Source organism: Zingiber officinale, chromosome 3A (assembly GCF_018446385.1).
Source record: "Zingiber officinale cultivar Zhangliang chromosome 3A, Zo_v1.1, whole genome shotgun sequence".
Classification (NCBI taxonomy): Eukaryota; Viridiplantae; Streptophyta; class Magnoliopsida; order Zingiberales; family Zingiberaceae; genus Zingiber; species Zingiber officinale.
In genome coordinates this window covers 148,543,822-148,560,042 of record NC_055990.1, presented here as the reverse complement: position 1 = coordinate 148,560,042, position 16,221 = coordinate 148,543,822, and the positions used below count along the sequence as shown (strand labels likewise).

The 16,221-nt window shown below is 40.9% G+C and overlaps 2 protein-coding genes across 3 annotated transcripts; one reads left to right on the top strand and one right to left on the bottom strand.

Annotated features, from left to right (window-relative positions):
- Positions 1-3,925: 3,925 nt before the first annotated feature.
- Positions 3,926-6,455, bottom strand: LOC122052746 (ACT domain-containing protein ACR4-like). 2 transcript variants are annotated; one of them, XM_042614429.1, is made up of 7 exons: positions 6,039-6,455; positions 5,868-5,925; positions 5,673-5,787; positions 5,505-5,572; positions 4,819-5,409; positions 4,631-4,735; positions 3,926-4,503 (listed from the first exon to the last, which is right to left on the bottom strand). In XM_042614429.1, the coding sequence occupies exons 1-7, from the start codon at positions 6,107-6,109 to the stop codon at positions 4,159-4,161; spliced, it is 1,353 nt and encodes a 450-aa protein (XP_042470363.1). In that variant the 5' UTR covers positions 6,110-6,455; the 3' UTR covers positions 3,926-4,158. The 2 variants fall into 2 exon arrangements, with proteins under 2 accessions (XP_042470363.1, XP_042470364.1); XM_042614430.1 differs by having other exon boundaries at positions 5,880-5,925; positions 6,039-6,449.
- A 2,326-nt stretch (positions 6,456-8,781) lies between these two features.
- Positions 8,782-9,574, top strand: LOC122054122. The gene has a single exon (XM_042615948.1). The coding sequence runs from the start codon at positions 8,831-8,833 to the stop codon at positions 9,305-9,307; it is 477 nt and encodes a 158-aa protein (XP_042471882.1). The 5' UTR covers positions 8,782-8,830; the 3' UTR covers positions 9,308-9,574.
- Positions 9,575-16,221: the final 6,647 nt, after the last annotated feature.

Genomic DNA, 16,221 nt, shown 5'->3' with positions numbered 1-16,221 from the left:
ACGAGGAATCCTCTTAAATCAAATCACGATTTCTTAGTAACAATGGCATGCTTAAGATTAAACACGAAATATTTCTTACTTTTGAAGGCCAATTTCTAACGTGTGACACTTGTCTCAGACAAGCGCAAAGTTGAGGAATCAAGCAACTTTGGACTTTGTTGCATCTTCTTTGTTTCCTTAACCCCTAAGTTTCAGGGTCCTTTTGCGCCATCGGAGCACCAACTATTCGAAGCCTTTCTCAAATCATTGCCTGACCACTGAAATGGCTGCTATTTCAATCTCTATCAGAAATATTCCTGTGGATCACTAATTATCCTTCCAAGCACATGCATTTTTCTTTGTAGCAAAGGAAGGAGAAGGTTGAATATGTTATGCTTTTCAAAAAGGTCGAAATATTTTTCCAATGCCATTTGGAAGGACGGCATGTACAGAGACTCATACATGGATTTGGTCCACGTACGTAAAAGTAAAACTTTACAGTACTTTCCGTTGTTCAATCATGTATATTATTGATGCAAAATATGCTGCTTTGAAGTGACCTACGTGCGTGGAACAAAATCTAGTTCATCAAGAAACGCGTGTCGAGATTTCTAAGACTACCTTCCTTTCCCCTCTCTCCCTATAAATCACTCACTGCCCACCCTTCGTTCGATGTTCAGATTTCTAAGAATTCTTCTTCTATTCACGATCATGAAACAAGCCTTGAAGTCGATCGAGATGGATAAGTTTCAAGCCCAAGGTGCCAAGAAGGTTTGCAGAAGAAGTGACCACTTCGTACTAACGATCCAAATTCTTCTCCGAGCTGCGCTGCTTGGCATGGCGTTTTACGGCCCCCATTTGCTCATTAAGCTTTGCGCCTCTATGAAATTACTATTTTCAGTTTGGCTTCCGAGCCTCTGGGCGCCAAAGTTCGCGTTCGCAGTGTGCAACTTCATCATCATCTTCCTCGTAAGGCAGTCAAGGCCACCCGCGCCTGACATCTACCACGAGTACGCCGCGATGCAAGGCCATTGCTCGCAGAGTAGTGTGGCTGCTGAATCAGTTAACGTGCGGAAGGAGATGCAAATCGTGGTAGCAGCAGAGGATGAGCCTTTTGTCGAAGTAGAGAAGGCAGGAGAAGAGAAGGCCGAGCCTTTCGTTGAGGTAGCCGATGTTGAATCTTCATCGACTAGTGTAGACGAAGTTGATGAAATTGTGGTGGTGAAAAAGGAAGAAGAAGAGACATGCGAAGGGGAAGAGGATGGAGTAGTATCGGAGGAAGAGGAAGGTTGGACAGTTGAGGAATTGAACAGGAGAGTGGAGGAATTCATTGCAAAGTTCAACATGCAGAGCAGGATGGAAGCCAGAATGCTTATTTGCTGCCATTGAAGTGAACAAATTTAGTTTAGCATGTAAAAAAAAGGTGTTTAAAATTGTTCAAAATTAGATGAGCCAAATAACTGGCACTTAATTTGTTTGATTAGGATTCATCTTCCTTTTTCTGTTGTTGTTTTTGGCATTATGACATTATCCTTTCGAAGTTAGTTGTAAACTCAAGGTGAAGATTGAGCTCTCGTTCTTTAGAATGGTATTGCTCCACTTAAATGGAACGTCTTTTATTATGAAATAGAAGCACTCAAACGACCAATTTTATTCTCAGCATGAACACTCTTCACGTCCAATGTCTGGCAATTCCATCAACACTCTCTTATGCAAACCACTATCATGCCATGAAGATACAAGCAGACACTTTCTTCCTATATGATGTTGTATTTTCGCATGTTGGAGAGCTTATTATATAAGATCTTAAAGAGATTGGAATCTTACGATCAAGTGCTCAAAATATCCAGGCTTGATTAATCATCAAGGTAGAAGCTTCGCACAACACCGCACGCACTCTTGATCGCCTTTCAAACAATATGAGTAATCTTGCACACTTGCAAGCAAATCGTTTGAGTACAAACACTTAACCCTACATTAGCATGTATCTAATTTTTTTTATGATATTTATTAATACAACTCTGATATTGTTTAATATATATAAATTTAGACTTTCACCTACACGGCCATACTTGTAAATGAAGGTATTCACCAATGATGACAATTTTTTCAACATTTCTTTTATAGTTTAAATAAAACTCTCTTTTCCTTTTATGACATTAGTAACTCATGAAGACAAATCAAAAAGACTCTTAATAGTCTAGAGAAAATAAATATCCACATTTGGAAAATCCAAAGGCATTTTGAAAAATAAAGTATGGATTAAAGTGAAGTTTTCCCTTTCAAGACCCTATGCCAAACTACCTACAAAGTTGCTGACTTTCTATGCTTGTTTTTGGGGAAAGAAGTCTCTATGCATTGTTGATTTTGAGTGGATCTTCCTCATAACTTCTGAGTTAGTAGGTGTGCAGTGGTTTCTGTCAATGAAATTGGATAAATATGTTCTCTGGTGGAAACTGAGGTGGACAAGTGCTTTCTCAATGCCACCTCACTGCTGTTGCTAAAGAGTTCAACAAAAGTTCAAAACTTATTATCAAAAGATAATCGGAAGCAGTTTGTTTCTTTTATCCCTCAAATCTATTGAAAACATAATGATCTGTGAGCAATCATCCATCTGCTAAATTTCAAAACTATAGTTATGTGCTTTCGTTGATACTTTCTTCCAAACACTGTAGTTGTAAACACAAACAGTTCTTAAAATACTAAAAATACTGAACTTTGATCTCATAAGATCATGTATTTTGCCTATCACAATATACATTGTTCCTTAGAAGACGAATTTTGGATGCACCTTAATTTGATATAAGGACAGCAAATTGTTTCAATGTGACTTTTCTCCTAGATTGGAAAAGGACCACCCTACAGAGGGCAGTGGAATGAAGAAGAAAAAATGGAGTTGAAATGAGACAAGAGTTGGATCCGACGAGGCATTGCTATCTACATCAATATTCTGCCCTGCCATCATCCTCTCCTTGAATCCTTCACTACCTTCCAAATTCACAATGTGATTTTTAGTGGCCAACAAATCTATAGACACAAGTCATCAACTGATACCTATAGATCTCATATCTTTAGTAAGCCTCTTATTCTATATGGTATCTATCTGATTAAAAAAAGATTCTTCGCATTAAATATGAAGCTTCACATCCATGTTCAAAGATTTCAGCAGATTCGATGGTCAACAATGTAAGAACCAAGTCCAGAATAAGAAATTAACATAGATGTAAAGTAGGGACATGCTGCATGAGTTCAAGAATGCATGGAGGTGCATATGCAACAAAATTCAAATAAATTTAACAATTGGAGATGCATAACAATTTGTCAGATGTCTCTGCAATGAAATTTGTTACCTACAGAACCCCTTTAAGTTGCAAAACTTCCTTAAAAGGAGATTCAAGTCATGAACAAAGTCATCCTTTCCCTTTATCAGTAACATTTGAATGCTTTGAGGCTGTTTCCACAAAACATGGAAGAACAGGGGGGCATAGCAATGTAGGTTGTATCCATTGCATGTGGCAAAGAGTCACTGAGCATAGAATCCAGAAATTTATTGAGATAATATGGTTTGTTTATAGCTCGTCAGGATTTTTAACTGTTCAGTTAAACTTTCAGATCCCATTCTACTGTGATTCAAAGGCATCGTTCTGATGGTAAAGATTCTCCTTATCTCCCTAGTTTATATTAAAAAACAAAACCTAGTGTGCATTCTGTTGTCTTATTCTTTGACTCTTCCTGTGAGCTAGAGATTGTTGGCCCACACACTTTGTCCATATGTTTTTATCACTTTGTGCAGATTTTGATGCTTTAGTTCATGATAAGTTAGAAGCTTTGTGCTTGCCTTTGAGAAAATTACACAAGTTATCACTGTATCAGATTAAAGATGCTTCATTAATGGTATCTTCATGAATCTGAAGTATTCTTCAAGTGAAAAGATGATGACTGCTCATGAAAGCCAAGGTCAAAGATTCTTTCATGCAATGAGTACATTTTGCAGCAAGTAGGAAGATTGAAGCAGTGCTTCTTTTGAATGTCTCATTTGCTTCGAAGAAAGAAGGTTAGGCTCAACTTCATTTACAGCAGCCAACAGTTGCAAGTACATGGACTTCTTCCACAGATCCTCGGCATTCACTCAGGCCAAAGTGAAGAAGTCGATGGTGGTCAGTGAGGAGAAAACTGATCTCACGAGCTTGATCTTTTGAGCCCCAAGTTATGTAGCAACTTCTCTGATCTGGACCTGAAGAGACCGCCCAATGAGAATCTCCCACTCTCCTCTGCCGAAGCTTTTGCGTGCATCTCATCCTTGACTTGCAGAATCGCCTGCCCAATTTCGTTCCTCACTGCCTCGATCATTCGACTGTGAACAGGATTCCCTGAAGAATCTGTGACGTAGAACACATTGACAGCTTGAGATCCCCGAGTGGTGACCTCGGCCTGTGTGACTGAAAGTCCATTTTCTCTGAATATGCGAGTTACATCAGACAAGAGGCCAACTCTGTCTTCGCAGCAAAGTTCAAGTCTCACACCCTACTCACAATCATGAAAGTGTGAAGATGTTAGATTTGATGGAATCTATCTGTAATTAACAAGCTTAACATGTTCGAAAGTAGCAATAGATGCAGCACATAAACTTTCATTTCAGAATTTAGTCAACCTCTGCATTCCTTCTTCTGATTGCAGCCTCCAAGCAAAGGACTAGTCTTTGTCTCTCCCCTTCTGAACTAATGGGGCTTCCATCGACATGTCGAATGTAATATTCCTAAATCAAGATAGTTTTTAAAAAAAAAAACAAAAGGAAATCTGAAGTGTTTGTTGATAACAATCGGTGAGGATGACAAAAACCTGATATGCTTCTGGCCCTTCGACAATCACAGTTGCATGAAACACCACATACTCCATGTCTGTGAGAGTACAAACTGTGTCGAACAATAACTTGGGCCGATCATCACACCTCATATTCACCATGGAGTAATCTTTCTCAGTGCAATTCTCCACATTCACAACTAGCTTGCTCCTGTCCTCGCCGGCGGTGTCACCCCTGTCATAGTCCCTATCAGCATACAGCATCTGATGTAGTCTCCTCTGAGTGTGAGTTACTCCTACAGAAATTGCAGTCTTTGCGCTCCTTTTGTCTCTGTCTCCTACAAGGATATAGCGGAGGAGGCGCTTGATATTCGCAAGCCGGTCGCTGTTTTCAATTGGCCCTCCGCTTTCTTCATCTGTGATGTAGATAACTGATGCCATCCGCAAATTGTGTGTCCATACTTCAGCGGCAACGATGTTGCACTTGAGGTCCGAGAGAACTGCAAAAATCTCAGAGAGCAGGCCTGGTCGATCTCTGCCAACTAGTTCAATGGAAGTATGTTCCGATGAGGCTTGTATTCCCACAGACCTTCGCGATGACTGCGAGATTGATGCTCTTGCTGCTAATGACTGCAAGATGGAGAATTTACCGTGAGAAAAAGCGTTCCTTTAAGTTCAAACATCATTTCAAAACAAAACCCATTGGGGGAAGATAATGAAAGGACCTTTTGAATGCGGTCGATGACTTCGCCATCGTAAATTTTGTTCCCACTTTGGTCCACGACATGGAACACTGCAAACGTCAATTTGATTTTGAAGCGCAGGGAAAGCAATGAGAAAGATGGGTGAAAGAGGAGTAGCGTAGAAGAGAAAAGAGAAGAGAAGGTGCGCACCATCCATAAACCACTCTCCATCAGAGGAGATGTAAGCCCTTGTGATGGTGAGGTTGAGGTCAGTCAAAACCTGCACCACCTCCAACAAGCTTCCTTGCCTGTTTGCACTGCCTACCTGCATGGAAGCGCAATTCAGAGCACAAACCCAGAGAAAACATCAAACAACCCCCCCACCCGCAAAGGGAGAAACCACACCGAGCAGCTGACCTGCACCAAGGTGGCTTGCCTGCTGGAAGTGTTGTCCACAGAGACCCTGAGAGATTAGATGGCTCACAGACTCGGAGAGGGAAGAAGAAGAAGAAAAAAAAAAACACTATTCAATTCCTAAGGGGCAGAGAAGAAGCAAAGCAAGCAGGGCCCTCTTACCTTGGAGGATTCAACTGAATCACCAACTTTTCATACTCATCATCAATGTCAGCCAAAAACTCATGGTCCATTGGAGCTACAACCAACAGTGCTAGTGCTTGTACTTGCTGTTACCAGTAGTAGGGGAGGAGTAGAGAAGCAGGTGAACACACAACCACTCGAGAGGATGACTGGAGGAGGAACTAACTGAAACAAAAACGATCCCTATCTCCTTGTTCTTTGACCCTTCCTATTTTAGTTACTCTCACACACACTCTTCTGAAAGGCTAGTCCTTTTTTTAATATTGCAGTGTGGGACTGTGGTCAGGGTTTCCAGTCGGCCTGTGACTGTTTTGTGGCCCTTGGATTGGTGAAAGGGTAGGGGAGAGACAGAAGTGGAGGAGGAAAAGGCTGAAGAAAGGGATTAAACACAGCTTTCTTCTGTCTTGTTCTTGTTTGTTCCTTGGGGAAGAAAACAAAGAATTAAGTGAATGTATAAAGTGACTCACCTCACCACAACATATCATGTGTGTGGAGAGAGAGGACGCCATGGATGGAGAGTGGTCCCTGCGACCAGCTCCACCCCTCCATGAAGGAGAATTGGGGTAGGGTAGGGTGGGAGGGATCCATCACAGTTTGTGTTGCACCGAGAGACACTTCAACCTGCTAAAACTTTGCAGTTCAAACTTGTCCACCGGCGTTTGGTCATCGGAAGCAAGCGTTCTTTGGCATTGAGTCAACTGCAAAGGAAAACAATTTCAGATTGAGTTGCAAAGTCAAGGGAATTACACTGAGTTTGATGGAGCAACTCTACATCTGTTTTTTTTAATTTCTTTCTTTTCAGCAATGTTTAACAATCATATAAAAATATTTTAAATGCGCTTGGAAATCTTGAAAATTCCAAAACACCTCTTTAGTCCAATTATGGGCTCCCATCAAAGTGTTTGTTCAAATGATTTTGATGAATCTAAAAGTGAAAACGTATTTAAAATATGGGCTCCCATCCAGGTGTATATTCAAATAATTTGGATACTCGAATCTATCCCAATTGGAGCTATTTGGCTTGCAGAATTGATAGAACATAATTGCATCTGTTCTTGGGGATGAGGCTTCTTGGATGAGCGGTCTCTGAACTGTGATTCTGACAATTTTGTTCACTAGTCTTCTTCTTCCTCTTAAGACTATCTTATTCTTTTAGCAACCAAATACGCCAAATACAAACTTGTCACCATGTTTGTGCCGATTTTTTGAACCCATTAGAGATTTCCCCTCTGAAAATGAATTCAGAAGGTCGTCGTGCAAGCAAAAAAAAGCTCCTGTGGGTACCACCAATTGGAAATTAATTTTGAAAAGTGATTAATTGATTAAATAAGGACATGTTATTTCATAAGAATAGTGTAAGAGGATCCATATTAATTATCCTATTTAAAAATTTTATTTTAAATTTTAGATGGGTTAATTAAAAATACTCTGCATTAGTTACCCTATCTATTCCTTAAATTTAGATTTGATGAATAATGATTCTCTAAATTTAGGAAATGAAAATGTAGTGTGTAATGAAAAATGATTATCTAAATTTAATAAAATTAATCATTTATCTTAAATTTTAGATATAGTAATAGAGAAATTGATATTAGATATAGTAATAAAGAAATTGATATAGATATTCCAAGTTATTTTAAAATTGAATATGAAATTAAATGGACAGACAACAGATGCATGAGCTGAAAAACTTTCTTAGCTATTTGGGTAGTCCAGATAAACTGATCTCACCGAGAACTGCTCATACAAAATTCATCTCCATTTGATTTTGTCCTCGTTTGAGTTGAAGTCAATCCTTTGATCCTTATTCTTCTTTGTCGTCTCACTTGAACGGGTGCCTTGTTTGAAGGGGCAAAATCAACATTACCATATCCATGGACTGATTCCTTGATTATCAAGATGGGCTGCCGAGTTGGCCCATAAGAAAAGAGAAGGTTGGACTCGATACGTGAGTTCAAGAAGAAGCTAAGTCTAAGAAATTTAACATGATTAACAATCAGATTCAGAGTTAAAGTGTGCTTTAAATTCTTTTCGTCTTCTATATGTGATGATATAGGCATTCTTGTTTTACTGGGACAACTCTCGACGAGTTCTTCGACGCGTGTTATTCTGGAAGAGTCGGCTGCGTATTTTCAATCACCTCAAATTTGATGAGACAGATTTTTACCGCAGGACCTAACTCAGCAGCCAATGGCAGGGTCTCAATAATTATAATCCATGAAAGTCCTAGCCACTAGCCAATAATTCATAAAGGAGAACAAAACTGCGGCAGCGTGCATAAGGAAGCCCAAAGCTTCACAATGTTTGGTCAGATGATCCTCCGAAGATATTTTCACCACCACCATGGAGAGCTTACTCCACGGTCGACACATGGCTGCTTGATTCCAAACATTCAACTTGACCTGCGATCATCCTTATGGATCTCACCTTTCACCAGCCTCCATCCACAGCACTCGGCGATTTCAGAAAGTCTAAAGTTAGCAAAGCTAAACCGCTTTCTTTTAGAAAGCCATCAATTAAATTTGTTATACGGCAGCCATGCTTGATCTGTAATCCTATCCTTGTTTTTTATTATTATTATTATTATTTTATTTTATTTAGTTGGCATTGGATATTGGATATTTATTATTAACTGTGGTAAAGTAATGGGTGGGTGATTCAATGTTCCTGTGCCAACTACAGGTCAGGGAAAAGGAGCGAGTCCTCTGCTATATTTAATACAGTGCGAGAAACTACAATTCCATTCCCACCGACCTCAGACAGAGAGAGCAATGGCTTCCGCTCGCCTCCTGCTCCTCTCCGCCGCCCTCCTGTTCCATTACTTCGCCGCCTGTGCGCCGCTTCCTTCTCGAGATTCGTGCTTGGATGTTTCGCCTGCGGAGAGGCAGCGGTGCGACGTGTCGAGCATTAGGGTGCGGCAGACGAACAGAGGGCGGAGGAGGGGAGGTGCGACGATGGACCCGGTGTTCGAGGTGGAGGTGGAGAACGGGTGCTGCTGCGCCGTCTCGCGGGTGGTGCTCGTAAGCGAGGGCTTCGCCAGCTCGGTCCCCGTCGATCCCAGGTTGTTCCGGCGGGAGGAGGGCGGCGGCGGGTACCTCGTCGCCGACGGAAGGGAGATCCCTAGCTCGGGCTCTCTCACCTTCCGCTACGCATGGGACCGAGCCTTCTTCATGTATCCGGCGAGCTTGGAATCCAACTGCTCAGCGCTGGCGAAGCAAAGAGAAGCGATATCCGTCGATGAGAATTAGTTATTTGATTAAAGATCTTCGTGAAATCTGTAGAGATCAGGAGAAGCTGCAGCTTGTAAAATCATCTGAAAAGATTAGATATGCTTGTAAAATATATGATGTGTATCGTAATCATGTTTGTGTATCGAAAGAATTCAAGATGCATGAAAAAGAAGAAGAAGAAGAAAAAAGATTGTAAATTAGTTTATATTCTGTTTATAGGGAAGAAGATGACTGTTTCTGTATAGGAAGAAGATTCAAATTGCGCGAATTAAAAGTATTGATTCACTAGACCACATCATTTGGGCTTGAACTGATTTATTCTCGCACATTGTGTCAAACAAATCCTTCTCCGAACATAATCGCATTATCATCTGTAGACTCTTACAATTTCCTTCTGTTTTTTTTTTTAAGATACTAATGCAATCTACACTATTTTGTATTTAATTTTTGTTATTATATTTCAATTATATTGTTAAATGGAGTTGGACGTTTTGGTGTTCGTTCATCTTGAATTAATCGAGAGCACAATAATTTTATATCATACCCAACATATGAGTTTCTTTAAAGCCTAATCTGGATGAGATTGAGGTAAGTTTAAACAAACGGTTTATAGTCTATTGAAACATGATTAGTATTGATATGGTGCATAATGAGTAGGGTCTGATAAGGCTAGATAATCGGAAGTCAAAAAATTTGACAGTCAGAAATCAATGAAGTGTAGTAGTCAAAAATTAAGGGGATATGACAGTCAGAAGTCAGGGGGACATGACAATTAGTACTTAGGAAAAAAAGAAGTGGGCCGCTTAACGTCATCAGCCACAGGATTCCCAGTCAGGTGCTTACAAATCGGGATCCCAGATCTAAGACATGATGTGCAACCGAGGTAATGTCTGACCTACTCCAACTGGTCAAGTTTCTCAGTTCGGTCTACATATCTAGTCCTGGTGTTCTTAGTAGGCCAACTCCCGGTCGGATCTTTAGCAATCCAAACAAGAAGATGAGGCTCTCGTCACAGCTCATCAAGACTCGAGTCAGGTGTTATACCCGAAAAATCATCCCGGGCTGCCCCTAGTCGAACCCGGGTGGGATAGAATGCACTAAGTGATAACAAGGTCAGGGAATCGTAACCGCCTATCAGAGAATAACTGTTGTATGTCAGGGAATATTCCAACAGTCTACGGTCATCTACGACTGGAACCTTCTTCCAGTCTATGGGAGGGTGTTATGCGTCCTCCATCACCCAACAAGTCCTGACGTCCAATATTCTCTGACATCGGTCAAGCACCAGAGATAAGCACGGTCATATAAAAAGGGAAGTCCTCTCCCTTGAGTAGGTGCGCACACATTTGCACTTGTCCTCTACAGTTCCTTTTCCTTCGTACACCTTTCTTCTAGGGAAAAAGTACCTGACTTGAGCGTCGGAGGATCTGCTCTGGGGACTTTTTCCCTAGTTTCTGACCTCTAACGTTCCGTGTGCTTGTCTGAGTCCGCACAGAATTCAAGTACCATCGGCTTAGTTATCACCATTCGTCAGCGCCACGTGGGGGTCTGTTCTCTTGGGCACATATGATAAGGGTATCCTAGTCGTCTCTCCGTCAACACTAGTAACAACTCATCCGGCCTTCGTCTAACTCAAATTTCGGGCAGGATCAAGTATATATGATAATAGATGATTATCCTCATATTGGTGCTCTTCATAGTACATTCTCAAATTATGTAAATGAAGGTAAATCATAGGATCAGTTTTGATCGTCAAGTGAGTAGGAGATGAGAGGAGTTTTTTTTCAAGGGTATACATTCGTTGTAAATTGATCTCTACCCATTGTAGTAAATCTATCACCATATATATATAAGCGGTTGTATATATATATACATTCGACGTCGGCAATCTAACGTTGCCAAAATCTAATTTTTTTAACGTCTCTCATCTGTATGCAATAACTCTCTTCTCTCTCCTTTGATTGCATGCAAGGTGGTAGAAGCCAGCACCAAGGTGGTGCTATGGTATTGGTTTGTAAAAATCGACATCAAGGTGATGTTGATTTCTACAAACGAGCATCATTTGGTGTTAGTTCACGAACTAAGTATTAATTTCTACAAACTAACACCACTTAGTGCTAGTACTGGTCTTTAAAGAGTAGTTCCAATGTTGTAGCTAGTTTTTAAAGACTCTTCCAACGTGCTGGTCTTTAAAAACTAGCACCAACATGTTGGAGCTGGTATTTGTGCTAGTCTTTAAAGACCAGCATCACCTTCATTCTAGTTTGTAGAAATTAGCACCAAGGTGGATGATGCTCGTTTGGTAGTGTCAGCACCACCAACACCTCCTTGGTGCTAATTTTTACAAATCATCACCACCTTAGTGTTGATTTCTACAAATCAGTATCACCTTGGTGCTGGTTTGTAAAAACCAACACCAAGGTGGATGATGCTAGTTTGGTGGTGTTAGCACCACCTTGTATGCAATCAAAGGAGAGAGAAGTAGACATGTAAAGTTTACCTTCCTTAGAGATCTAAGACACGTAGAGTTGCATAGAGACTTGGGGCAGAGCCTTCAGCAACATTGAGACATGAGGAGCATCATTTGCTTAGAGGCTTGAGACACGGAGCCGCATGGAGCCTGAGTGAGAGCTATGGAGCCACACGGAGCCTATATGCATTCTCGTCTGAGGAGGGGGAGAGGAGAGTGTGTATGCTTTGATACATCTTGTGTGGGTGGGTAAGACAAGTGATTATGTGTGAGTGAGGGATGGGAGGATTTACATGAGAGCACACTTCTTGAGCATGAGAGCATGTACGTCTTGATAGGAGGGTGAGGATTTAAGTGAATAGATCTACTTTTAATGATCTTTCTAGTCAGCAGCAAATGACTCATGGTAAAGACAAGCCAACTCTATTTATAGTTTAGGCTTTGCTAAAAAGTTTACGAGGGTAAATAGATCCACCATAATGATATATCTAGTCGGCAGCACACGGTTCGCGGTAAAGACATTGCAAATCCGTTGATAACTGACTACTTGCTAAAAGTGTGTGGGGACGATGATGGTGACTTTTGGCCAATTTGAGGTTACAATTATACTTGCATCAGATGACCCGGTCCAAAGGAGGATCGATAGTGAGGAGAGCATGCGTGGAGGCACCTATGGATGGACGCTAGATGGCACTTGGCGTGGTGCAGTTGGTGGATGGATGGATGATAAAAACACTAATATAGGTAGATGATGATGGCATAGAGGCATGTGATACGATACCACCTATGGATGGAGGATAGAGATGTTGGAGCAATCTAGTGTGACCCTAGGTTTTTTATGTTTGGGCAAAGATTTAAGTTAGATTTATTATTGTATTTGATATGCATTATGAGTGTGCAAGATATAGGTACAACAAGGAGAGTCTAAGCGTGACTTGACAATGAATGAAGTGTTGGAGCAATCCCAATGGTCCGCAGGACCATGTGTTTTGGTGTTTGGGCAAAGAGTTTAAGTTAGGTTTACCCTTGTTATTTGATATGTGTACTTGAGTTATGCAGGACTGCAGGTGACACATATGACTCAGGTTGATGGCTTCGGGTCCGGTGAAGGATGGAGCATCCGAGGGACCGTGGACAAGGCAATAAGGGCAATGGCCGAGGGAAGCGACTTCAAAGCATACGCGAAGGATGGCATTGGGGACAAGTCGCGGGCTTGGATGCATCCGAGGGACGAGAGCCAAAGGAAGTAGGCTTGAAGGCAAAAGGTCAAGGCTGCAAAGAAGAGTCAAATGAGTCGTGAGGGTACGAGTGCATGAGAGATTGTACTCGGAGTAAAATCTTAGTTTTAGGGTTTTACTGCAGCTGCACTGTAGCAGTTACTGTAGCATACTGTAGCAGTCGACTGGTGATGGATCAGTCGACTGATGCACTGTAGTAGAGCCGTTGAGATAGCCGTTGGGCTGGCACCAGTCGACTGGTAACGGACAAATCAGGTTCTGATTTGTTCCAAGCTCTATAAGAAGAAGCTTGGTATGGTCGGCCAAGGTGACGAAATTAGACTTGGTTAAAGCCTAATTAGTAGTCACCAAAGTGCTCAAGGTCTCTTGTGTCCAAGTGTTCTTGGTTGGTGTTGTGGTGAGGTTTCTCCACCCACAAGGAGTTGCTTGAGTAGCCGGAGTTTACCGGGGGCTAATCCACCGAAGGATCGGGATCGTCCATCTTACGGACAGCCGTGGAGTAGGAGCATCATCTCCAAACCACGTTAAACAACGTGTCATTGGGTTTTCTTCTTGTTTATTGTCTTCTAGGGTTAGCTTTCTTTTTGTTTGTTAGTATTTTTGTTTCCGCTGCGACTAACAGTTGTAGGAAGCTATTCACCCCCCTCTAGCGAACGTCAAGGTCCCAACAAGTGGTATCAGAGCGAGGTCGCTCTTCTACGGACTAACCGCCAAGAGAGCAAGAAGCTAGAGGAAGAAGAAGATGGAGTCCGAAGGACCGCTCGGATGGGATATCCGAATTCCACCTCCGTATGACAAAGAAGACTTCAATTATTGGAGGAAGCGGTTGGAGGCATGGTTCCAAATGGATTGGAATCAATGGGTTGTCTTGAGTGACCCATTTGAAGCTCCTACGGACAAGAAGGGTAAACGCCTCCGACCTCGGCATTGGACCGAAGAGCAACGAGAGCAATCGGAGGCGGACAAGGAGGTAACGAGAATTTTGCATAATTTACTACCTTCTAATATCACTGTGAGTGTAGGTGAATGCACAAGTGCATGTGATCTTTGGAAAAAGATCATTGCCTATCATGAAGACCCGTCACAATTCCAAGGAGTAGAAGAGTCCAAGGAGAAGGGCTCATTGGTCCAAGAAGAGAAGGACCAATCTGATGTTGACATAAGGTCAACATCCGAGGAGGAGAAGGAAGATGAGGAGGTATCATCCACATCTTCAAGGGAGGAAGAAGTGGAATCATCGACATCTTCAAGTGAAGAAGAAGAAGAAGAGCAATCCAAGGAAGAGGAGATCTTGGAAGAGCACAAAGGACAACATCAAATGCTTTGAGTGTGGTAAGATGGGGCACTACAAGAGTAGGTGTCCTTCACTCAAGAAGGTAAAGGAGGTAAACCCTAAACTCACTAAAGTTAATTTAGAAATTAATGTGAGTTGTAGGAAGAAGAAGAAGGAGGAGAAGAAGCACATTAGGTGCTTTACATGTGTGAGTGGGGTCACTACCACACAAAGTGCCCAAGGAGAGGAGAGCTCAAGAAATTGGTGCACTTGAAGAAGTGGGAGAAGAAGAGAGCTTCAAGGGTAAGGGAGGTAAACCCTAACTTGAATGCTAGTTCAAATTTAAATCGTTAGAATGCTATTTATCATGAAAATAGAATGCATGATAAATCTAAGGATAAATATATCCCTCCTCATGCTAGATTTATCACACCTAAGGCTAGGAAGGTAAATAACAATTTAGGCAATAACTCTAAGGATTATAGATATATGCCTAGATATAGAAATGCTCATAGGGGTCAAGAAAAATCCAAGTCTATGGATTCAATGACGGAAAACCAAGTCTTAAGGTCAAGACTTGATAATTTAGAAAGAACCCTAGCAAGAATGGAAAATATTCTTAGGGGTCAAAATGAGCATAACCTAGGAAAAGCTAGACAAGAGCCATCCAATGGCTATATAGGTTTGGGATACAAACCTAAAGCCAAGAAGGATGTGACTTCCTTTCATAGAGTTCCATATAGTTATGGGACCAACCCTAGGTTTAGTGGTCAAGCTAAAAGTACAAGGGAAGTTGTCCCTAAGAGTACCTTTGCAAAGACCAATGTGACTAAGACTTCTAAGAAGTCTAATAATGTCACAAAGAAGGTCACAAGGGAGGTCATCCCTAAAGTTGACTTAGTAAAGGTGACTAAGGCTCCAAAAAGGCCAAACAAAGTCACAAATAAGGTTACAAGGGGAGTTAGCCCTAGAAGTGACCTAGTGGAAGTGACCAAGGTTTCTAAGAAGCCTAGAAAGGTCCTTAGGAAGGTATCTATGGAAGTCATCCCTAGTGAGTACCTAGAGCATCTAAGGAACACCAATAGGTTTTGGGTTCCTAGGAGCATATTCTCTACACCCTAAATAGGTTAGAGAGTGTCAACTCCAATTGGAAAGGTAGTTAACCCAACCTTTGTAAAGTTGACACTTGAGAGCATTTTCAAGGTTATTGTTAACCTTTGAAAAAGAAAAAGGTTATTGGGTTACTCTTTGAGAGAGTAATATATGTGCCAAAATTTGAAGAGTTGAACTTAATCTAACTTGTCACACTTAAGAAAAGTATAAGAAAAATCAAGTTAGAATTTTGATACTTTCTTAAGGAATTAAGAGAAAACCCATGCTTTAATCAAATGTGCTTAAAGCCTTGAAGAGCAAAAATGTGTCAAAATTTGAGGAGTTAAATCTAATTTAAATTGACACATTTGGAAAAGGATAAGAAATGTCAAGTTGGGGGTTTTGGCATTTTCTTAAAAGGTTAAAGGTGAATCTAAGCCTTAATTTGATTTCATATACTCTTTAAAAGAATAAAATGTGTCATACTTTGAGGAATTTGTTTAATATAAAAATGGCACAAATTTAGAAAGGGAAAAAGAAATGTCAAAATTGGGTTTGCCACTTTCTTGATGAAATTGGGCAATCTAGGATTTAATTTTAAGGTATAACTAAGAATTAAGGATACTTAGATAGATTATCTAGGTACATTTTATTTATGCTAACTTGTCATGATTGTTTGCCCATCATATGCCATGATATCATATTTAGCATTCACATTTTATTATGAAAAATACTAAAATACCATGTCATGTCATGCATATATCATGTAGTTATAGCATGCTTTGCTTATTTTGATGTATGTCATTAATCATCATGCAGTATGTCAATTTTCTTGTAATTAAGGACAAAGACATCTATT

Bases quoted from the DNA above. Each gene is read 5' to 3' on its own strand.
- LOC122052746 (XM_042614429.1), bottom strand. From the start codon at position 6,109: ATGGACCATGAGTTTTTGGCTGACATTGATGATGAGTATGAAAAGTTG. The intron at 5,926-6,038 runs GTAAGAGGGCCC...CTAATCTCTCAG, and splicing joins ATTCAGTTGAATCCTCCAAG to GGTCTCTGTGGACAACACTT. The intron at 5,573-5,672 runs GTGCGCACCTTC...TGACGTTTGCAG, and splicing joins TGGAGAGTGGTTTATGGATG to TGTTCCATGTCGTGGACCAA.
- LOC122054122 (XM_042615948.1), top strand. From the start codon at position 8,831: ATGGCTTCCGCTCGCCTCCTGCTCCTCTCCGCCGCCCTCCTGTTCCAT.